General features: G+C 36.4%; 1 protein-coding gene across 4 annotated transcripts in view; it reads right to left on the reverse strand.

Annotated features, from left to right (window-relative positions):
* Window positions 1–25,124, reverse strand: part of UTRN (utrophin) — a 429,397-nt gene that overhangs the window by 263,931 nt on the left and 140,342 nt on the right. For all 4 annotated transcript variants that reach the window (XM_058170259.1, XM_058170253.1, XM_058170245.1 and 1 more), the window contains exons 31-42: window positions 24,977–25,105; window positions 22,792–22,965; window positions 20,449–20,604; window positions 19,486–19,656; window positions 17,179–17,358; window positions 14,687–14,815; window positions 14,348–14,518; window positions 13,416–13,571; window positions 11,825–11,962; window positions 10,637–10,789; window positions 3,751–3,936; window positions 2,664–2,836 (exon numbers count right to left, since the gene is read on the reverse strand). In XM_058170259.1, the coding sequence (XP_058026242.1) occupies window positions 2,664–2,836; window positions 3,751–3,936; window positions 10,637–10,789; window positions 11,825–11,962; window positions 13,416–13,571; window positions 14,348–14,518; window positions 14,687–14,815; window positions 17,179–17,358; window positions 19,486–19,656; window positions 20,449–20,604; window positions 22,792–22,965; window positions 24,977–25,105 (1,916 nt within the window). The remainder of the gene's footprint in view (window positions 1–2,663; window positions 2,837–3,750; window positions 3,937–10,636; window positions 10,790–11,824; window positions 11,963–13,415; window positions 13,572–14,347; window positions 14,519–14,686; window positions 14,816–17,178; window positions 17,359–19,485; window positions 19,657–20,448; window positions 20,605–22,791; window positions 22,966–24,976; window positions 25,106–25,124) is intronic.

Raw genomic sequence — 25,124 nt, forward strand, 5'->3', positions numbered from 1 at the left:
TGACCCTTGTTCATTCCTCCTATAGCCAAATTTCAGAGGAAACTAAGTTACTGAATATGTGAGTGTATGAATATTTATGTAGCACACTTTTCCAAGTGGAAGCCAAACATGAAACATAAACTTCTTAAGGTCACTGAGGCAATTTTCCAGATTTACAAGCAAAGAGTAACAAGCTAAAACTAGATGATGATCCCAATAAGCACCAAGAACAGATAATATCCTTCTTCAAAGAGTAAGCCTTCCACTACGCCAAGTATGCCAATCAACAGAATGTTTCAGTGTGTCTTCTATCAGTCTTTTCCAGGAAGCAATATTAAAGATAAGTGCCCATGACTGAAGCCAACAGACACTTCACCAGTCTCCATAGGATCTAAAAAAAATATTCTTCTCAGTGCTACCTGATAAGGCAAGCTATTTAGATATTTCCACTACAGCTTTTCATCTAACCCAGGGGTAGTCAACCTTTTTATACCTACTGCCCACTTTTGTATCTCTGTTAGTAATAAAAAATTTTAACCACCCCCGGTTCCACAGTAATGTGCCATGTATCGTTGTCTGTGCATGCCTCTCGCGCATCGTGGATTGGGTTTGGGAGGTGGGGACGCCGACTACCAGCTCTGCTTGTCTGTTACAGCTGGGTGGTGGTGGGGGAGATATGCAAGTTATTCTGGAATGAGGCTCTTTTGTTTGCGGTCGCACTATAGCACCATTTAGTTTCACCTACGTAACGTGAACTAAACTTATGCATGGGCGATACAAATAGTATATTTTCAGAAATTTAAATTGTCACGGGAAATTTTATGAAAACCTAATGAAAATGTTTTTAAATAATGCTATGAAAAAAATTTTTAAAGTCAATTTAATTTAAAAAAAAGAAAAGTGCTTCAGTATCGGACAAAACCCCTACCGCCCACCATGAAAGCTGGAACGCCCACTAGTGGGCGGTAGGGACCAGGTTGACTACCACTGCTCTAACCTATTAGAAAATATAAAGTTGTTTTTCCTCTTCTTCTTCCTATTATTTTCTGTTAGGTGTACTGCTCAACCAACCATCAGCAGGAACTGCTTCAGCACTTGGATGCTTTCCTTTTTCATTTGGGGGAAGGCCTTTCCTTCCTAAGAATTTCTGGGAAAGCTAGTGAAGATGGTAAGATTGCGAGCATAACAACTCCAATATTTACTCCAGGGGACTCCAACCTTGGTCCCTTCAAGACTTGTGGACTTGTGGACTTCAACTCCCAGAGTTCCTCAGCCAGCTTTGCTCCATGGGTGAAAGGAAGACATTACAATTTTCAGGTCATTACAGCTGAAAAAAAAGTATTTTTCCTCAACAAAATCTGCAGCAAAATCTTCCTAATGAGGAAAAATAGGAGGGCATTTAAAAATATATCTCTAAATCAGGGGTCTCCAACCTTGGTCCCTTTAAGACTTGTGGACTTCACTCCCAGAGTTCCTCAGCCAGCTTTGGACCCCTGCTCTAAATAATGACACAGAAAACTATGTTTACTATGTCATTATTTAGAGATATATTTTTATTCCCAGTTGTGAGGTATAGTTACAATTGAACCAAATTGTTTTTGTATCCCAGGTTGACAGGAAAATTCTTCCATATTACAGAAGACTTATTCATACCAGTCTTGGCTTTAAAGTCTTGGTTTTAAAGAAGCCTACTTACTTTTAAGTACAATGCAAAATAAGATACATTATTTATGAGATTCAAGAACTGTCTTATCCTGCAATGAATCAGCTAGGAAATCTGCTTGTTCTATTTTACCAATTGACTATGAAGTTTAATTTTTCTTTTAAAATGGGAAGATTTGCCTACTTCATTGTTAATTTAATAAGATCATTTGAGTTTTTAAATGAAAGATGGGGCTTCAAATATAGTCCCGCCACAGATGTCTGCAAATACCAAGGAAGAATTTTTTTTTCTAATGCCTGCAGTGCACGAAAAGCAAACGTGATATGGTACAAAACTGTTTTCGAAAACAAGTTCAAATGATGATGCTAGGGACTGATGCGATTCTAGAGGTGCAGCCTTTAAAACTATAGGGAACAAGATTGAAAATGCAAGGAAAAGTGTGTACATAATGTTTGTGCGGATTCCTATGTTCTCATGAATTAATTGGCTCACATTCTTGTGACTTTAACAGAAATGCTATTAAACAGAGGCCTCAGCTGGCTAGAAATTCTCTTTAAAAAAAACAGCAAACACTAAAAGAAACAGAGAGAAATGTCTAAAATGCAGCAACTGGTTTGCTTTGTAATTTCCAGAGAAAAAGAGATTGAGAACAAAAGAGTCAAGTTTTTTTCCATTCCACATTATTCATAAAGTTAAGAACATGATGATGCCACTTTAATTTTCATTTTAAATTTAATATATAGTTTCCTCGCGCCACCTGAATTAACATTTCTTGGTTGCCTGCCTGCTAGTTTGCATAGTCCTTTGCTAAGCAACTTTGGCAAATAAACAATATTTTATAAATAATGCTTTAAAATGTTACTCTGTTTATATATCCAAACGTAGCACAGATGGTTTATACTGTAGGGACAGTAGAGCTACAAAACAGCTATTACCTGATTTATTCTCTTCTCTGCCTAACTCATCACATTTTCTTGGCGAAAAATGGTAAGTACAAAATATAGGCAGTCCTTTTACTTACCACTTGCGGTCATTGTACATTCTGTTAATTCGATCCCATTCTGCATTAAGCTGGGTTAGTGAATCTTCTATTTGAACAGCTTCAGGTCCAGATGCCTCTAATATAATATCAGGTTGCTTTTCATGAATAACTGCAATCTGATCCTCTAATTTATCCAACATATCTTTTATGTTCTGTAATACAGTAAAACAAAAATACCAAACAGGATTAGCATCCCCTCAAAGATAACTGCCAGCTGGAAAAATAGAGCCTGATTAGATGGCAACAAACTTCAGTATATATGTATATTTACATCTTTCATCATTTGGCTCATGGCTTAGAATGATGCACACATGTAAGTCGTAAACGGTTTACTTTTGGCTCAGCATGATGTCTGAAGCCATCCATTACAGCTCAACATTATAAGAAACTACACCATTAAGGCTTGCTCAAGAAACAAAAACAATGATGGCCTAAGTGACTTTGTAAGCCAAACCATGTCTCTAAGATTAGAGAATACATAATATAATATGTATCTAATACTACATACATAATACATAACGGTAATCGTTTTCTATTTTATTACTGTAAGCCATCCAGAATAGCCCAATGGCGAGATGAGCAGTAAATAAATTTAACAAATAAATAAGAAATAAGGAATGAACTGGAAAAATCCAGTAAGTGCAATCTTCGCCTTATAGAATATGAGCCCTTATGAAGTATGTGTATATCTATAAAAGCATGTGTGAATTTTGTTTGATCGAATTTTGTTTGTTTAATAACATACTTCACAATGGTCTTTATCTAATTTCTTCCCATTCTTTTTCAAACTTTTACACTGCTTTTTAAAATGACCCAGTGTTTAGTTTATTAAATGAATTATTTTATATGTCCTGAATCTAACACATGATAGGATTGGTGATGATTCTAGAAAAATTAGACCCAGGTGCCTATAAATCAAGACATATCCAAGACAGAACCTGATTTTTTTGAGTCAAAAAGCATCTTGAGATGTACTGCCATGCCCCAGAGTTAAAACATTTATTAAGAAGAATGTTAATGCTCTTTTGTATTTTGAATTGTAATATTATATTTCAGGTTCTAGTACCTTTAATGAATCTTCTTGAGTAGAAAAGTCTTCATAGATTGCTGAATGAAGTTCTGGAGCATTTAGCAAGAGCTCAGCATCAGCTATAATCAGCAAAATCTTGTTAATTTCAACCAGGTATTCTGCAGGGAATGGAGATTCCCTGGTCATTGATGACTGAGATCCTTGAATTCTTTGTGGAGTTGCCTAAAGCAAAATAAACGTCAGTTAACTAATTCTTTAAAACTAACCTCTTTATAAAAATACCAGAAAGGTTCATTTATTTGCATTTCCATTATATTCTAACCTTAAGATTTACTGCTATTTTAATTAAATAATTCTTCAGATGATGCTATATTATAATTACAAGGAAGTTCCTTGTTCCTTATTCCACTGGGACTAAATCAGGTGTTCTCATGAATTAATTCCTCTTATCCTTTTGCTTAACTTTCAAAAGTTTACATGATAAACATGTAAACTTTCAAAAGTTTACACGATAAACTTCTCCTAAAACTAAAATCCTACGGCATCTCAGGACCCTTCCACAATTGGATAACAGCCTTCCTGTCAAACAGACAACAAATTGGCAATGCTCTATCAAATCCTGTTCCTGTCAAAAGCGGCGTTCCCAAGGCAGCGTTCTTGGACCAACACTCTTCATATTATACATTAATGATCTCTTTGACCATATTAAAAGTAATTGTGTTCTCTTTGCTGACGATGTCAAACTATTTAACACCACCAACAATACAGCTACCCTTCAAAAAGACCTTGACTTTGTGTCTGAATGGTCTAAAACTTGGCAACTCCAAATCTCAACCAGCAAATGCTCAGTCTTACACATTGGAAAAAAGAACCTAAACACTAAGTACAAGCTTGATGGACATTACCTTACAGATGACCCCCACCCTGTTAAAGACCTTGGAGTTTTCATATCAAATGATCTAAGTGCCAAAGCCCACTGCAACTACATCGCAAAAAGGGCTTTAAGAGTTGTAAACCTAATCTTGCGTAGCTTCTTCTCCAAAAACACTACACTACTAACCAGAGCATATAAAACATTTGCTAAACCAATTCTTGAATACAGCTCGACTGTCTGGAACCCATACCACATTTCTGACATCAATACAATTGAACATGTCCAGAAATATTTTACAAGAAGAGTTCTCCGCTCCTCTGAATACAACAAAATACCTTATGCCACCAGACTTGAAATCCTGGGTTTAGAAAATTTAGAACTCCACCGCCTTCGACATGACCTGAGTTTAACTCATAGAATCATCTATTACAATGTCCTTCCTGTCAAAGACTACATCAGCTTCAATTGCAACAATACATGAGCACACAATAGATTTAAGCTTAATGTGAACTGCTCCAATCTTGATTGCAGAAAATATGATTTTAGTAACAGAGTTGTTAATACTTGGAATATACTACCTGACTCTGTGGTCTCTTCCCAAAATCCCCAAAGCTTCAACCAAAAACTGTCTACTATTGACCTCACCCCATTCCTAAGAGGTCTGTAAGGGGCGTGCATAAGCTCTTATGCATAAAGCCTATTATTTAGATCCCAAAAGAACACTATTTGGAAATACTGCTATTGAAATCAGTGGATTTGCTTAAGTTATATAGTCTAATAAATTGATATAAAAATTAAACTAAATACATTTCACAAATGTTCTCAACATTATCAAATAAGTGAGGGTCCATTCTCATTTAAATACGTAACAATATGATTGCATAAGGAAAACCAAAACATTCACCAAATGCCTTTTTAATAAGTCTTGCATTTCATTTCATTTTATTAAAATATTACATTTTCAAAATGAAGCTAATGAAAACTCATTGATCAATATACTTTTGGTATGCATTGTTCAAAGCATACCATGCTTTGCATGCAATTCCAAATATCAATCCTGCCCCTGCCTGAAAGCCTCTAGCAAATGTAGAAAGTTTTGATTGATCAGCGATAGCAAAAAAAAGTAGCACTGCGGAGATCAACACTTTTATTTAAGGCTTAAACTTGTGCCAAGGAACTCCATCTGCATAAATATCCTGTCTTCCCATTGCCTCCCCATTCCAAGGTACTTAAATAACACATCAGTCAAGCTACTTCATGCTTCTGACAGATGAAATGGGTTGCAGTTCATTAAAGCTTATGCCTTAAATAAAATTGTTAGTTCAAAAGCTGTTTGCAGACTCTGCCCAGTTTTGGCTAGCAAATGTTAGTTCAGTTTTTATTTCCATTTTTATATCAATTTTGCGCTTTTGATTGTTTCCAAGGGGACAAATACATAATGAAAACATTGCCACCTCTGTCTATGGAGATTCTTGGTCATCCAGGTCATGACTGTTTCAAAATTTTCTTGTTTTACTTTGAAGATGTTTCACTTCTCATCCAAATTTTCTTCAGCTGTGAATTCAGAGCTAAAGAAGCTTCTGGGATAAGAAGCAAAATGTCTTCAAAGAAAAAAAAGGAAAGTCTAGCTGTCACTTGAAAAAAGGACCTTTGAGATTGTCACCCTCTGTTTCCAGGCCACTTCAATGATACTTGAAAATAAGCAAATCACATACCACTGTCACCAACACTGTGATTCATCAGTGGTCTATCCAGTCAATCAATTCTTTGGTTATCAGAACAGACTGGAGATGTAATATTATGGGGCTCCTATGCCATAGCTACTAACAAAAGGATTAGCTATCAAATGATACACTTTGAAACATGGCTCCTACAGCATGGCATGGCCCTATCTCCTTATAGCCGTGATGGTGAACCTACGGCAACTATGCCAGAGGTGGCACACAGCGCCCTCTCTGATGGCACATGAGCCATCACCCCAGTTCAGCTCTGTTGTGCATGCGTATGTGCCTCCCACCAGCCAGCTGGTCTTCGGGTCTCTGCCACACATGCACGGGGGTGGGGCTCATGCAGGGGGGCCGCGCATGCATGTGGGGGGGTGGGGTGTATGTGCAGGGTGGGGTACATGCAGGGGGCAGCATGCACATGAAGAGGTGGGTTGCATTGTGGGGGCCGCGCATACATTGCATTTTGGGGGGTTCAAGCACATGCCCCTGGGCATCCAAATAATATATGCTAATCTTTATGGCTTCCAAGGGCATCTGGCTAATTACTGTGGAAAATATAACACTGGAGGTGACAGCTCTAAGCATGATCCCACAAGGTCATTCATTCAACAAGACACAGAGTTACTGCTTCTATTAATTAACATTGCATCCTACCTTTCCTGCAAGGAGTTCACATTAGCTAGAACTGGTTGCTAGATAAAATAGAGGCAATATACTAGATAAAAAAATCCCCAATTGGCACATTTCTAAGACGTGGTCAGTCAAATCCTGACACACAAAAAGTGATTTATTTGTTTTCTGAATTACACTGTTGGAGTCCATTCCAGAATGAAGGTCATTAAGATCCCCAGTAGCATAGTCTTAGACAGTTGCAATATTGATCAATTGTTTGGCACAATGTAGGTGGCAAACAAGGAAGATTAATGAGAAACTCAAACCCCTGGTCAAGGTTCAATTCAAAATGTAAGGGAAAAACTATAATTTATTAGATCCCTTGAAATAAAATGCCTGTGAAACAGAAAGGAAAGTTTGGGTAATCAACAGTGAGTGGGGGAGGGGGATGAGAGAGAAAGTGTGAACTCCAACTAGGCAATATCAAGATAAAAATTAAACCTTAGGGTGGGTTCACTTATACTTCAACTTAACAGATGAATTCTTTACATTTCTGTAAGTGTAAAGAACATTCCCTGGTCTTCATGGAAATGGAAATCAGGATAGTGTTCGGGCTTTATCTGATTCATTATTTTTGTACTTATAACTATTGAATAGCAAAGTATATATAATGCCCACTTCGTGTAATTGATCTTCAACTCAATGAAGAATCTCTTTCCCTTCCATTAAGCAATTCTTAGCAATCCTAACAAAGGTGGGTTTAATACTTCACCTGCTGTTGCACTAAAGGACTTGTGGAGTGATGCTTTCTGCCAAAAAAATATTGTCAGAGGGCAGATAAAAGTAGATAGTTCTTGGAAGAATTGTTCTTTTTTTTCTGTGCACCAATAAATACTACATCTCAATATAAAGATCCCTTTATTCCCATCCCATAAACACCCATTATGCAAATCCCTCAATACCAATTATTTTTTGACCATACTTGAGGATCATAGCTTACATTATATGGAAGTTTGTTATAGAGTTTTCTAGGATTTTAGTATGACTGGTGGGCCACGTGTACAGCAACACTGACACTGAAGGAAGAAACATTCAGTATATGATCTGTAGATCAAACTCACCTCTTCCCAAACTCCTATTAGCCTGGTGGAAAGAAAAGGCATATAGCTCCTACTGCCAAGCAGACTATTATTATTCTACATTACACAGAACTCATTTTGAGATTTGAACATTCCTTCATCTCATCCTCAGTTGGTTTTAGATTTACAAGTTACAGAAGAGTCATAAAGAGATTGATTAATTTAATTATGAAGCTCCATAACCAGTAATGCAAAAGGATTTGACAGATTGCTTAATACACAAGCCTGTCCAAAAAATTACTTATTGCTCCACAAGTCTCATTATATAAATAAACGTAAAACAAATCCTATGGCAGACTAAAAATCTGAAAAAAGTGGGTCCATTAGAAACAGAAAATGAAAAGTCATTGTATATAGGTTTGAATTATTGTAAGAGTTTCTTAAATTAGCAATCAACATCTTCAGTAGGCAGGAATCTCTCTCCTAAATCACTAGTACAATCAATTATATTTTCAAAAATATCTCTCTCATTGGTATAAATTCCAAACAAAAAATAGTACAGGTAGTTCTTGACCTCCGACTACAATTGAACCCAACATTTTTGTTGCTAAGCAAGACATTTGTTAAGTGAATTTTGCCCAATTTTACAACTTTTCTTGCCACAGTTGTTAAATGAATCATTGCTTAAGTTAATAACATGGTTGTTAAGTGAATCTGGCTTCCCCATTGACTTTGCTTGTCAGAAGGTCACAAAAGGGGATCACATGATCCCGAGACACTACAACTGTCATAAATATGAGTCAGTTGCCCAGCATCTGAATTTTGATCACACAACCATGGGAATGCTACAAGGGTTGTAAGTGTGAAAAACAACCACAATGTCATTGTAACTTCAAATGGATCACTAAATAAACTGTTGTAAATCAAGGATTACCTGTATAAATAGTGTGTCTTTTCAGGAATTAATTAGAATTAAGGTTTAGCAAGCCTCTCAATTAACCAAAAACCTAGCCAAAAGTTACCTCTTTTCTCATTGAATTTATACCAATGAGTCAGATATATTTGAAAAATATTATTGATTGTAATAGTGATTTAAAAGAGAGATTCCTACCTATTGAGAGGATATTGATAGCCAATTTAATAAACTCTTTCAATAATTCAAATATACATAGAATGACTTTTCATTTTCTGTCATTATAATCAGTTGGGAGAGAATAAGGGTGAACATTTGACCAAATAATTGAAGATATCGGAATTAGTGGCTATGAGCTTTGATCGCTGTGGGAGTGCCTCTGAAGGTCATTTGTGAGGAATTACTAAGCTTCCTTATAGGGTTTATTGACCACTGGGAGAAGAGGTCACATGTCTAATCTAGTGTGGCACTTCCTAGTTTCTTATGTTTAGTTAAATATGAGCTTTAGAAAATATTCATAATCTACTCTTGCTTCATATTATACGCCAATGTATTTCATATTCATGGGAGACAAAAAATCCATGTAGTTAGTTCAAGAATTGTTCACTTAGACTGTTGTGGCTCCAGCCCCCAAACCTGGCCCCATGCCCGAAAGTGACTTGGAGCCAGGCCTGCTGCCAGAAAGTGACTTGGACAGTGAGGGGGAAGGGCCGTCAGGACTTACCTCGGAAGCACAGGCCTCCCTGGCTCAGCTCCAGGAGCCAGAAGCAGGCCAGGTGGAAGAACTAATGAGGCTTCCATCCCCTGACTCTTCCCACCCCCCCAGGCCACGCCTGCAGACCCAGCTGACAGCAATCAGGCGTGGTTGAATCCTAGGTTTCGTAGGCAGGAGAGAAGAGAACAACAGAAGCAGGGGAGGGGCAGGCTTAGGAAGTGCTGAGTCATGGAGCCACACCCCACAGGGTATAAAAGGCAGCAAAAGCTGGTGTGTCTCTTTGTATCAGGCAAATCCACTGATTGACTAGAGCTGAAGGTTGTGACTCACCAGTGTCTTGACAGCTAACGAAGGCTCTTGGCAGACGCTGGCTCTTTTGCTGCCAGAGCTGATAAGAGCCGGCTAATTAAGCCATCATTCGGATGGAGGTGAGGAGACAGAACATAGACAGTGATTCTTGAGGTCACTGTAATGTGTTCCTATGACTTCTGAGCCAAATTTAAAGTACCAGTTATTACTTATAAGCTGTACAGCATAGTACCAGGTTGTATCAGTCACAGTTTTGATTTTCATTGTTAACTATCTCTAATCCTAACCCTTCCTGGATTCATCCTGGAAAGGTGGTAAAAGTCACTTCTTAAATTCAAGGTACATGGGATTTGAAGAAGGCAAGTGGTGCAATAAGTTTGAATTAGTTCCCCAGAATAAATTAATTACTCAGGGGAGGAACAGTATTACCTTTAACAGAGTTAAAACCATTAGTTTTGAACAAATTATTACATTTCGAGCAACACAAACCAAGTGATCCTTATGCAACCTAAACATGATAGAGTTCAACAGTCATAATTGCCTGGCAGCTTGTCAAAAAAATAAGTTGAGATTCAACCTATGAATCTATGTAGAAGAACAAGTTTGGAAACACTGGGATGGACAGCAGGAATTATTAAGAACAACAGTACTGAAATATTACATAAATGAGTAGTTATATTAAAAATAATTTACCTTTGTTTTCTCTCTCTCTTCTGCTTCTTGAAGTCCAGAAAGACTTGCATCTGTTTCACTAAACCACTGCAATTGACTCTCTGCTTCCATTTCATATGGAGTAAATGAAGGTGAAAGTTCTAACACCTGCCTCCTTTGTAATGACCGAAGCTCCTACAACCCAAAAAGAAAGGTTATAAAATTAATGATTCAGGTTCTAAGATGGGGGTGGAGAACCAAGCTGGCTCAGGAATTCTGGGAGTTGAAGACCTCAAGTCATAAAAGGCCCATAGTTCCCCACTTCTGGTCTAAGAGAAGAACCTTTTTGGTCCTAGCCCCTGCCCTTTGCCACCAAAGGTGAGATCTGCCCCCAGCCTTCTGGCCTTCTGGAAGGGCCTTAAGACCTGGCTCTATCTGATGGTTGATTTGGGGCCCCGATGGAGAGGCTCCAGTTTGGAGATGGTTGGTGCAGTGATATAGAAGACACCATTTCCATTTTGCTCAAATCTTTTGTTTTTAGTCTATATTTAATACTTGCAATTTTAAAGTCATATTTAAAATTCTTCTTATATTTATATTTTTACTGCATTATAAGGTGCCGGAGTCACATAGATAGTGAGATGGATAGCATATAAATTTAATACTGGTAGCCATCATCTTACAACAGTTGATTTAGTGACTGTTCAAAGTTACCACGGCACTGAAAAAAAAAGTGACTTATGACCATTTTTCACACTTATGACCACTGCAGCATCCCCATGGTCATGTGATCAAAATTTGGATGCTTAGCAATTGGTTCATATTTATGATGTTTGCAGTGTCCTGGGATCATGTGATCCCCTTTTGCTACCCACTTACAAGCAAAGTCAATGGGAAAGCCAGATTGTCTTAACAACGGTGCTACTAATTTAACAACTGCAGTGATTCACTTAACAAATGTGGCAAGAAGAGTCATAAAATGGGGCAAAAGTCAGTTAACAAATTTGTCGCTTAGCGACATAAATTTTGGACTCAATTATGCTCATAAGTCAGGGATTACCTGTAAATAAATAATGATAGTGGAGAGGAACAGGCAGAAAGGTGGAGTCTATATATCTCACAGGCAAGAGTGAAATTTTTCAGGTGTTTGTAAGACTTCAGGTGGAAGAAAGAAGAAGTCACGTCTATAACATTATAGATCTACTGCACAGCAAGGCTACTTTCACTGACCTTTGCGCTGCTTTGCTTGGTCTGAAGGAGGAGGAGCTGCAAGCGGATTTTTTCTCTCCGGTTATCTTCCATGAGCTGCTGTAACAAATGCTCACCTTTTTGCAGAACTTCCTCAATTTGAGCTCTTTCTTCATCCAGCTACAATTTTAGAAAAGGAGGACATGTTTTCATGAGTACTTGGGGCAACCAGCTTTTGTTACTCCCAAAGAGTAAGACTGTACAGAGAAACATGTATAGCATGGTTGTGCAGGTATAAAAACTATTCAGAAAAAGTGCTGCAGGCCTCACTCGAGCACAGCAACTCTCTGCTATTCATTCATGGAACCGTGCACAAAGTTGAAAAAATCGAAAAAGGCATCAATCCCATAAAGAAATCACCTTTTCTTTGGGTTGGCACAAATAACAGAGACGTTTTCTGTTGCAAGAGTTTGGAAGTACTTCCTCAGAATCCTTTTTTGAAGAATGCAGAACTCTAATTATAATAGTGTTATCCTCCACAAAGGATCAGCGGATTCGTATTTTGCTGTGAATTCATTAGGAGGTCAATTGTAATTACTGACTTTGCAACATGTAATTCTGTGACAACGCAAAACAGTCTTCAATGAAGATACCAAGCGCTAAAATAATAATCTAATATCAATGTTCTATATCTATATTTATATCTCCTCACTTTTGCAACAAACTTCCTTTGTTGCAGAAGTGAGCCAGGGCTGTAATACAGCAACTCTTGCCCATTCTAGCAATGTTCAGGATGAGCAACAGCAGCTGGAGGAAATCACAGTTGAACACCTTCTACACTGCCTATGCCTCCAGTATAATACAGGTAATCCTCGACTTATGACTGTGATTGAGCCAAAAATTTCTGTTGTTATGTGAGTTTTGCCCCATTTTACAACCTTTCTTGCCAGTTGTTAAGTGAATCACTGCAGACATTAAAAACATGGTTGTTAAGTGAATCTGGCTTCCCTATTGACTTTGCTTGTCAGAAGGCCATAAAAGGTGATGACATGACCCCAGGACATTGCAATTGTCGTAAATATGAACCTGTTGCCAAGCATCTAAATGTTGATCACGTGACAGTGGGAATGCTGCAACGGTCATAAGTGTGAAAAATGATCATAAGTCACTTTTTTAAGTTGCTGTTGTAAAGTTGAACAGTCACAAAAGGATTTGTTATAAGTTGAGGACTACCTGTAGATGTACCACAGAAAGGAGACATGTTGCAAATTTTGCCAAGGACTTCAAATGACGAGAAAGTGTTTGAAAAAGGATGTGCTTCCAAATGCATGATTTCAAGTGTGACACAACTATACATTTTATCATAATCAAACAAGACAAATCCCTTGCACATGTAGAACTGAATGTATAAAGTCATCAGGAAGACCGCAGTGGTGAAACAGCTGATACAAGCAAGATCAATATTTATTGCATGCAGCAAGTGAATTACAATGTCGTCAAATAGACCTCTAGGTCACAGGATTCCAGATTTTAAAAAAACCATGCCTGGGAATTAAAAGAAAAGGGGGGGGGGAGAAAGAAAGAAAAATCAAGGATGCGTATGATATTTTGTGTTAGCATTAAGTTCTCCAACCTTTTCATCATCTTCTTTTGATTCCATGTGCTTTTCCACTATGTTCAGCATTTCCTTTATCTCACATTCAAATTTATCAAGGTCTTTAGAAGCCACTTCAATTCCACAGAGCTCCTGCTTAGCAAACCTTTTATGAGTGTCCTGACTGAACAGCATCTGGCACACAAAAATAGCAAGCACCCTGATCAATAGTCAGTATATTTGCATACATTTCACATAACTGCAACAGTATAGTTGTAAATGAGCAAATAACCTTGTAGAATTTCTCATTCCCAAAACTGACACTAAGAAATTATCTTTTGCAGATAGCTTTTAGGTTAGTTAGTGCAGGAACAGAATTACATGTAAAATAAAATGATTCGCCAAAACCTCCAGAATATATTAGTTTACGTGCTTTTGATTGCTGAGAAGAGAAAAAGAGAAAATTTTAGAGTAGCATGTCATTTTAACATTTTAAAAATTAAATAATTAACTTCTTTCTTTTTCATGTTTAAAAAGTATCGGTGAAGAAGTATTGCTGTATCACTCAAAGTAGGGCAGAACTAATCCTTGTTTATCAACTGCTTCATACAATAAATGTTCACAGTTAACAACAGTTTTGAAAAAAGTAACTAGCGTCCAACTCTCGCGTTTATGGCTTTCACAGGTCCATAAAGCAAAGGAAAGCTGAAGTATTGTGCTGTTTCGCTTAGAGACTGCTTTGCCAAACCACGAAACTAGCTTGTCCCAAATGCAGTTGCTAAACAAGGACTATCTATAATCTGCTAAAAAAAGCAAAAATGCAATGAAAGATTAGAAAACAGCTCCCTTTCACAAAATACAATGCCATAGCATGCATTTCACAGAAACATTAGAAAAGTAAAAATCAGCAATATAAATGTAAAAATAAGCCAGTAGATATACTTTGGGACCGGGAAGTCTTCCGAACTCACCTTAGCACTTCTGATGTGCTGTGACACTTTTTCAAAGTTCCTATTCAGTTCAGTCAATTTGGGTTCTACAAGCTCATGACATGATACGCCACGACCACTCATCAACATAACAGCTTGGTCACGCACATTATTAACTCTGAGACTAACAGCATCCAATTCTGATGTTAGGCGCTATGATTGGGGAAACAAACAGGATTATTGTTTAGATCACAGTAGGATTAAAAAAGGAAGGAAGGGAAACAAGACAGAAATCAAAATCAGAACCTGGCAAACTTTCATTTGGATCCCAAATATGCTATTACTGTCTAAGCCATGTCAGTAAAAGTTCAATTCTGCTACCTTCACTGTCTCTTCTTTCTTATTGGCAGACTTTTTCTCAATCTCATCCAACAGAGCTTCAGCTTGATACAGCCAAGTGCTTATGTGGGCAACGTTCTCATCAAAAATTTCCAGTTGACTTTGGTGATTCTGTAAAGGAAAGACAAAGATAAATCAATGAAAATGTAGCTTAAATGTCAATAAAAATTTAACTATTTTAATAGAAAACATTCATAGTGGTCAGTCAACTGCACTTTCATTTGGTTTTTTAGCTCCTTTAGTGCCAAGACCTAAGAATAGTTTGGTATTTATTTGTTATAATTTTAGTGATTAGATTTATAGCTTATTTTTTCTCCCAAAGCTCAAGATAGCATATTATACACTGTATTCCTTCCAGAGAATTTTTTTACAACAAAAGTTCCAACACTGCACACACATGTGTACACACGTGTGTGTGCGCACATAGATATGGATATGAATACCAATATGGATATAGAGAGATAGAAAGTATATATAGATTTGGATCTAGATACAGATTTAGATATATAGATATAGATAGATGGAGAAGAAGGGGGAGGGAGGGGGAGGGAGGGTGGGTGGAGGGGGATCATGGCCACATTTTGCATTTAGGACACTTGGTAATCAGTTTTGCATTTACAACTCTTTGCAGTATCCTGCAGTCACATGATTGCAATTTTCAGTATCTTTTTGCCAGTTTCTAGCATTTACCTCCAGTTTCTGGCAAAAACACCTACTGAAAAAATGGATTCACTTAACTGCTGTTTTTGCTTAACAACTGCTACAAAAAAAGTTGTAAAATTGGGCACAGTGCCTTGGTGACTCTTGACGATTGCCACAACTTACTACCATAATTCCAGGCTCAATTGTGGTCATAAGACTAAGGGCTATCTCATAAGATAACGGCAATGAAGTGAGAAGCACATTCAGAGTTGCAAGACAGATGGCAGTCCTTCAAGGTAGAACAAATGAATACTAAAAATACTTTGATTATAGGGTTACAGTAATAAAATCTTGCTTCCCTGAATGTTCCTCTTTTCTCCCTGCCCTGAACTATGGATGGTCAAGTCTGAAACACTTTCTCAAATTCCCTTCCAGCTCTTCTTTGACCATTGCCTTGGCTGCAGCTCTTCATCCTCTTCTTCAAGATTATTCTCAGAGCCCATTACAATCCATTTCTGTTTTTTAAGTTTTGTAAAAGCAACGTATAGCGATTGCACAGATAATGGCTACAGTTTATTTAAATAAACTTCAAAGAATGTTTCAATGAGTCCTCTTATGTAATAATTACTTTTAAAGTATTTATTCTTGGGCTAAAGCTTCAAAGAAAAAGATTTTGATACTTCTTGGGCATGAAGTAGGAAGCAAATGTATCAAATTGTTCAATACATTTTACTATTTCTGGAAAAGCTGTCAAGCTCTTCATCATCTGATACATTTTTCCATTTAATAGGTCAGCCTTTCCCAACTAAATGCTCTCTAGAATACAGAATATAGACTAGAATAACTGAGCTGGAAGGGACCTTGGAGGTCTTCTAGTCCAACCCTGCTTGGGCAGGAAACCACACACCACTTCAGACAAATGGTTATCCAACATCTTCTTAAAAACTTCCAGTGTTGGAGCATTCACAACTTCTGGAGGCAAGTTGTTCCACTGATTAATTGTTCTAACTAGAGATATCATCCTAGCTGGCCTGGCCATGAGACATTCAAATTTAATGTATCTTGGAGGCATTCAATTGAGTAAGGCCATTCTCTTCTTATAGGAGACTTGACATTTGTAAGCATGTCAAGTTTACAAGGATAATACTACTTCAAGGATAATAAGACCACAATCAATGCATATTTTTTAAAAAACAATTGCTACCAACTTGCCTTCGATTGAGGACCTGTATATTGCACAAATCAAAAGGAGGGCTGTGCAAATATTTACAGATCCCTCACATCCTGGACATAAATTGTTTCAACTCCTACCCTCAAAATGACGCTATAGAGCACTGCACACCAGAACAACTAGACACAAGAACAGTTTTTCTTTCCCCAAACGCCATCACTCTGCTAAACAAATAATTCCCTCAAATGTTGTCAAACTATTTACTAAATCATCACTACTATTAATCTTCTCATCATTCCCATCACCCATCTCCTTCCACTTATGACTGTAATTTTGTTGCTTGTATCCTTACGATTTATACTGATATTGATTGTTTCCTGATTGCTTATTTGTATCCTATGACTATCATTAAGTGTTGTATCATTAAATGTTAAATTTGTACCCTATGACTATCATTAAGTGTTGTACCTTGATGAAGGTATCTTTTCTTTTATGTACACTGAGAGCATATGCACCAAGACAAATTCCTGGGTGTCCAATCACACTTGGCCAATAAAATTCTATCCTATTCTATTTTATTCTATTCTATTCCCCTATCCAAAGCCATACAGATAACGAATTCTACAAATGTCAAAATTTGCCATTTGCAGTTTCAGCTTACCAGAAGTGTATTGCACCAATCTTCGGTCCAGGTTCGGACTCTACTCCATCCAGCATTAAGAACACAGAGTTTTTCCTCCAGAGAAGTTTCACTTCCATCCACTAAGGCCTGCAGTGCGGCACTGCTTTCTGTTACACTGTTCAAATCTACTTTCTTCCTCTCCAATTCTCTCAGCACATTCTGAAAGGCAACATCAACAGAATAGAATAAAATTTCTCAAGGTGACAGAAACAAAGAAATATATATTATTGGTTTAGTTTCTACCTTCATCAGTTTTCCCAATGATAGACATATCTATCTAGACACATATTATATATACTGTGTGACAAAAATAAATAAATAAATAAATAAATAAATAAATAAATAAATAAATAAATAAATAAATAAATAAATAAATAAATAAATATCACTGCAATCATATACATGATACCGAAAGGAATCCAATTATATATGATATGATATATGATACCTAAAGGATTCCAAAGCAAGAGATCTTCTAAAATTCAAGGTATCTTAGTAGTCACAGAATAGAAAATGTTCAAAGAAATGGTAGCTTCAGTAGCTGGTAAGGTTATGTTTTAAATGTTGTATTCTTTGTTTTAATTACATTCTATAACTTATTTTGCAAAATCTATTATGACATGTCAAATTGATGCAAACTGCAGTTATTATGCAATCTGATAATAAAGTACATTTATTTTACAAAGCTTCTTTTGCAAATTTGGGAAAGTATACATATTTCAAGGGAAAACATTCATATTTTTACTATACCTTAAAGGTTCCTACAGCAGTTTAAGTAGCTGTTTACTAATAAATCAGTCTCACTTTCTTAAATAGTTCTTACTTTAACTGAGAAAGATGTATGCAGTGAGTAATTTAATGCAATAGTGAACTATAATTTTAGCCTTTTGCTCATATAGATATTCTCTTCCCCCTCTGTTATTAAGGATGTAGAAATTCTGGACCTATTTAACAGCAAATAAATGTCTAGCAAATTATGATTTGAAACTATCACTTTCCTGTAAACCAAGATCATACTATAGCTTAAACACTGTTTTGAAGACAAAGTAAGTGTTCCACAGAATATAATTTCTGTCATATTTGAATAACATGGACATGGTTTGTTGCTTAAGTATCATATGAGGTTTCCAATGCCATCCAAAAATAGGAAGAATTACACAAACCTCAACAATGTTTAATAATATCAAATCTCCATTTAATTCTAGAGTTCTCTTCAGGAATCCCCAAGCTTTTTCTCACATGCATATTTTTTATGGTAGGATATATGCTTTTCTTCATAATACAATTCACTTTATACTGTAGGAATAACATGCAGAATGATTCCTACAATTTCCTATTTTAGTGGGAAGTCACTTGATGCTCTTTTTCACCTTGGATTATACATCTAGTAATTCACGTGTGTTCTTTGTTCAGAACAAATAATACACAGAAATTATATTGTTTCATTTTCAACATTAGTCCCAGGCACGCAAACCTCCTCCTAGCAGGCTAATGACATTTTGCACTCAATTAGTCAAAGAACTGACTAACCATGACATTTTTAAAGTAGCAATCAATAATTAAAACAAGCAATTACATTCAAAAAGCCAACAGCTGCATTACATTAATAGAAAAAGAACTAAGTACAGAGCATTGGATCTGTTAATATTTTAATTCTGTTGGCGGAATTCAACTGTTTGAAAAAGTAAAGTTTTAAAATATCTACAAATGGCAAACAAATGAGTGAAGTGTCCCAAGTTGAGTTCAACATTTAGTGACCTTTTCTAAAATATTAATATAATAAATGCACCTGAGCAGCATGCATATTACAAAATTGCTTTCTTTAAAAAAAAATCCATAGTCATACAATACAATAGCATCATAAAAAAATGTCCCAATAACAGGAAAGGAGAAGAGACTAAATTTCTTGGAGGGAATCTGGAACTCCTTGCAGTACTCAACATGAGCTCTTCGAAAGCAAGGTAGAATGTGCTTCCAAATAGATTCCCCCATAAAACCAGGAATGAATGCACTCCACCTGCTGGATTCAAATGTTTAAGCTGGGCTCGAGGTAAAAAGGTTGATTTTTTGTCCACAACTGCTTCCAAAGTGAAACAGAAGGTATATTTTTGTTGAATTGTAAGAACTATAACCCTTCTACCTTTATCACCTCTCCAGGGTGACTTGGTCCCTGGGGGCCTCCTGGCAGAATTATAACAACAAGATATAACAACCAATTCAGAATTATAACAACAAGAAGTATCAAAATGAGATGCAAACTAAGAAGGCTAAGAACAGGCTGCTTACCTTAGCCCAAGCGATTTCAGTGTCCAGATCAGAAAGTGTACGTTCTGATGTGGACTTATGTACCAGTTCAGCTTCTGTCACCTCTAACCATTTGGATAAGGAGAGGGAAACTTCATTGAATTTGCATGAGAGTTGCAATGCCTGTTCTAGATCTTGTTTCCCCTCTGTCACCTGTTGTTGTTTTTAAAGCATATATAAGAGTGAGCATCAAGAACAAAGAATTAAGAAAACTTATTTGATCAACATTATGTGTGGTCACACAGTGAGCAGATGCTTAGATGGGATCTGGCATTTTTATTTACCTATCAGGTCCTTCCCAAGGACCTGGCATAGACAGATGTTTCTGTTTACTGGTGTTAATGATATCTTCATAGGATGTATGAAGATGACTGATGGTAATTTTGTCAATACTAATGGTTTTCAAGTGGATTTTTGGAATTGCACTCAATGCACCTTTAAATTTAGCATTATTCCACAACCTCTATTTTGGCTATGGTTACTTGTCTCTAAAAAGAATTTGTCTTCATCAGTCAACTATATCTATGAAGGAAAATGGATAAGGAAAAGGCATTCAATGACAATTCTACAAGATAGATGGATTCATGAAGGAAAAGATGACCTGTCAAGAAACCACCTCTTAGATCACTTATTTTATTTTCCAAACATATCTGTATGTTGCTTTTTTTCTTTTTATCAAATCTCAAAATGGAGCAGAGTTACTCTAGATAAGCCTGGACTATATTTCTCATCAATCAAACTACTGGATAATAGTGTTGATGTGAAAATTCGCATATTTTCATCTCCAGTTTAAACCATTATAGATTCTCATTGCAGATTTAACTTGTGAATAGCAAATCATTCAAAGCCAGTTGAGTTCATATAATATTTATTTAAATGCTTGAAATTCACCTCAACAAGTGGATTTTACGCAGTGAAACAAAACTGTACATATGAAAGACTAACCTGCGCTCCCAAATCATTATAAAGGAATTTCAGCGCCGTCAGTTGTTCATCCATGCTTTTGGGGTTGTCTGTCTGTTGTTTCTGTACAATCTGCCTTCCTGTTTTGATCACTGTCTCCACTTCAAGTTTTACTTCACTCAGGGTCTTATAGAGTTTCTAGAATCAGGATACCATATCGTTTTATTATATTATATTAAAATATATTATAATATTTCAACATCCTGGTTTAATTTTACTTTTCAATAACCATCAGAATTCAACCCCATTATCATCTTTATGCACACCAAGTCCACACTCCACGGTGCCCAGATTGCTACAGTTTAGGACAAATATTAAATATAACTAGATTCAAATTAGTCAGTAACCCATTTTGAGCAATAGTTTCTGTTTAGAAAATAAATCACAAAAATGTCTCCAACATCATAGCAAATAGAAGTTACCATGAAAAATGAATGGGAGATTATATGGAAGCTTGGAACAAAAGAGAAGAAGAAAGAGGGAAAATAACCCCCAAGTTCTCAGCATGTTTGAAGGCTGGTAATGATGTCTGAACACAGCCCAAGTGCAATGAAATAACTCCACAGTTTTAAAAAAAATACACTGGTTTGTTCACATTGCTAAGACTTTGCTCATGTTTTTTCTGACTTAGACTGATCGGACTTTAATGGGAGATTTCATATTTGCAGTACAGATATTTTAGATGAGGGAATAGAAGAACAACTCATCAAAGTTGCAGATGACACCAAGCTGACAGGAGTAGCCAACAGCCCAGAAGATAGGATCAAGATCCAAATGGATCTCAACAGACTTGAACACTCTATCTAACCAAATGAAATTCAATGGAGAGAAAAGTAAGGTTTTACATTTAGACAAGAAAAATCAAACATACAGGTGCAGGTCAGATGAAACCTGACTCAATAACAGTAACTGTGAGAGGGATCTTGGAGTCCTAGGGGACAATCACTTAAATATGAGCCAATAATATGCTACAGCTGCAAAAAAACAAAAAAAACAATGCAATCCTAGGCTGCGTTAACAGAGGGATAGAACCAAGATCATGTGAAGTGGTAGTACTGCACTAAAAGCCCTTGATAAGACCACACTTGGAACACTGCATCCAATTTTGGTCACTGCAATATAAAAAAGATGTTGAGATTCTGGAAAGAGTGCAGAGAAGAACAACAAAGATGATTAGGGAGCTGGAGGCCAAAACATATGAACAAGAATTGCAGGAATTGGATGTAGCTAGTCTAGTGAAAATAAGGACTAGGAGCAACATGATATCAGTGTCCCAATACTGTATTTGAGGAAATGCCACAAAGAAGAGGGGGGTCAACTTATTTTCCAAAGCATAAGGCGGAAAGACAAGAAGCAATTTATGGAAACTAAGCAAGGAGAGAAGCAACCTAGAACTACTAAGGAAAAAGTTCCTGACAGCGAGAACAATAAACCAGTGGAACAGCTTGCCTTCAGAAGTTGTGGGTGCTCTATCACTGGAGCTTTTTTTAAAAAAAGACTGGACAGCCATTTGTCTGAAGTTGTATAAGGTCTCCTGCTAGAGTAGGGGATTGGACTAGAACAGGGGTCTCCAACCTTGGCAACTTTGAGCCTGGTGGACTTCAACTCCTAGAATTACCCAGCCAGCAATATTGGTTTACACCAAATATTGGTTTACGCCAAATATCTGACCTTCGGACCTTTTGCCGCGAATTGAAAACGTATTTATTTATTCGCGCGGGGCTGGCTTAAATTTTGTTGTATTTTAAATTTATATTTTATATTTGTAAATTTTATATGAATTTTAATGGGTTTTTAGAATTTTAAATGTTTTAATGTTTTTCAGCCAAATTGTATAATAAGTTTTTTAATTTTGTTTTAATTGTATATTGTATTGTTTTTGGGTTTTTATTCTGACTGTACACCACCCTGAGTCCTTCGGGAGAAGGGCGGTATAGAAATCTAATAAATAATAATAAATAATAATAATAATAAATCCACCAAGCTCAAAGTTGCCAAGGTTGGAGACTCCTGGACTAGAATATTTTCAACTCTGTTATTCTGTTTCCAGACAGGTCTGGGGGAAAAGCATACCTAAAATCTTGGCTAAGTAGACAATGAGCAGGTTAGTCTTTTATATCAATGAGACTCTATATCAAACATGTCTCCAGGTGCTATTAAATTGGGGAATCAAGGCACAAAGTCTCTTCCTTACATTCATGTTTTCTACCATTGCTGTGAATGTCAATTGTCAGGCTACTAGAAAGTTCACTACCATGGAGGTAAAAAAGCAAGCAAAGTTTCATAGAGAGAAATTAAGAAAATTTAGTCATATCATTATATTACCATGCACTTATCAAAGTGAAACTGAATGATATCTGGATCAATATCCTTCAAATCCAAGATATGGAGTTCAACTTTTACACTATCCAGAACTCGTTTACAATCCAACATACGCTGCTCAAAATTCGCTGGTTTCTGGAACAGCTGATACTTCGTGGATATCTCCCGGAGCTTTCTCTGTTTATGTAAGAAAGCAAAAATTTGACACATTTGCACACTTAGAATGAAAAATCTTTCTACTAACTGTTCTTATTTATAATTTATATCTTACTCTTCTAGTTCAGCATTTCTCTCTTTTTTATATCACTGTGGATTTCCTCTCCTTGTAACCGTATTTCTCTCTTCTCTAACTTACAAAATAATTTATCTCTAAATCTGAGATCTTCTCTTTTCCACTTAAACATGACACAGTCAACTCTTCAAAAACAAGATAAAAAAACCCCCATCAAGCAGTTTTGCCTAGACCTATGTTTGGGGACTTTCAAAGGTACAATGTGTACTCTCTTTCCAAATTTTCTGCACTTCTGTCAGCCCCAAAGCACACAAACAGGCATGGAACACCATGAACTAATCAGTTCTCCCTCTAGCTACCTAATCAGAGAATTCACAAAATGGGATTTAAACACCATCTCATGTCCTGAATTTATAATACTGCCCAGAATATTAAAAAATCTTCTTGCTTGTATGGATTCCTCATCTCTAATTAGTACTGCCTTTTTTATTTCTTCTTCTTCTACCTTTCAAAATCAATGCTATCAAGTTTGCCACTTAATTCTTCATCAACTCCAAACTCATCCCCCCCCCCTTTTCTGGTTTCTATTTGCTGTGCTCCACTGAATATTTCTCACAAAACCAAACTGTTCACCAACTATTGTGAAAATATAAATGCCTCTGTCTAGCTCCACTCTTCATTAATCTCTATTTTGAAACAACTGCTTTCCCTTTCTTTCTCTTTAGGGATTTATTTGGCACCTCTACTTAGTTTTCTGTAGTCACTAAGTACTGCTTCAGGTTAGCCAGCCAAATGCCATAATCTTAGTATTATCTACTGTTCAAACATTTTCTCTACCTATTAGCAATGCTAATATCCATCCTGTTCAACAAATATATTGTAACAATTGCCCAAGGATTTAAGAAAAGTGTATTATAGCATATGTCACAAATAGGAACTTTCAGAAGTATGTAAAAGTATTATCCTCCTTTTACAAATATATGCCTATGGAAATCAAAAAAGGGAAAAGGCTGGAGAAAATGAAACTGAAAAAGAACAGAAGTGACAAATAAATTAAACTTTATAGTATGTAAAATTATCATAGTTTCTACTGACAATGCTGCATTTGAAAGCAACACAACAACTCTGGGGACACTGAGAAACTAATTAGCACTATGGGGAAAACCTTGATTCACATTCAGGTCTTTGATTCTGTAAGTCCTACTATCCTTATCTGAATGTGTCTCTTCCTCTACCAAATGCTTTCCTTCAATTTTGAATGCCTGAAACTAGCTTTCAAAAGCCTGAATGAGATTACTTCTCAACGTATTAAATCTTGTCTTTGAAACAAAGTCCAATTCTCTCCTAACCTTGTTTTCTTCTGCCCATTTCTTACACTGAGTGGAAACTAAGACTACTTATATAACATTATATTATTGTTATTGTGTTATTATATCATTATCATCAAGATGAAAGCAGTGATAGGGACTTTCAGTTATCATCATGCAATTTAATGAATGATGCAGGATTATACCAGGTGCATGGATGGTAAGCAACGTGGTACCTGTTATGCCCCTAGATAATACCACTGTTTCCAAAATTTAAAAAATATAAGTTACAACTTCAGAAAACTTATATATCTGCCACCTGATCTTTCTGATGTTTCTGATCTATGGCATATATCACATACAATTAATTATAGTAGTTCATCCAAAACTGCCTAGGGCAAGACTGAAAATTATTCAAAGCATTATAAATCTCTCAGCAGTAAGATGGATCTCTTCTTTCTATAATTTTACCAAATAAAGAAACATACGCTAAGGGACGAAGGCAAAATTCTACCATATCAATTAATTACCAAGTCAATTAAAAAATGCATATAATCTCTGATTTTCTTTTTAATTATGCCTTAGTGCTAGATCTCAATGATGATGAAAAATATGAAAATGGCATTTTTTTTTCTTTCGAAATGGTTACCTGCAAGACATCCAAATGAGTCCCACCACGGGGGGATCGGCACTCTGGTGAAGGTGGCATTAAAGAATAGACATTCTTTCTAAGCTCTTCCAGGGTAGACTCATGAGCAGCAATCTCAGCTTGGATTTTCTGCCATTCATTAGAGAAA

Source organism: Ahaetulla prasina, chromosome 1 (assembly GCF_028640845.1).
Source record: "Ahaetulla prasina isolate Xishuangbanna chromosome 1, ASM2864084v1, whole genome shotgun sequence".
Lineage (NCBI taxonomy): Eukaryota > Metazoa > Chordata > Lepidosauria > Squamata > Colubridae > Ahaetulla > Ahaetulla prasina.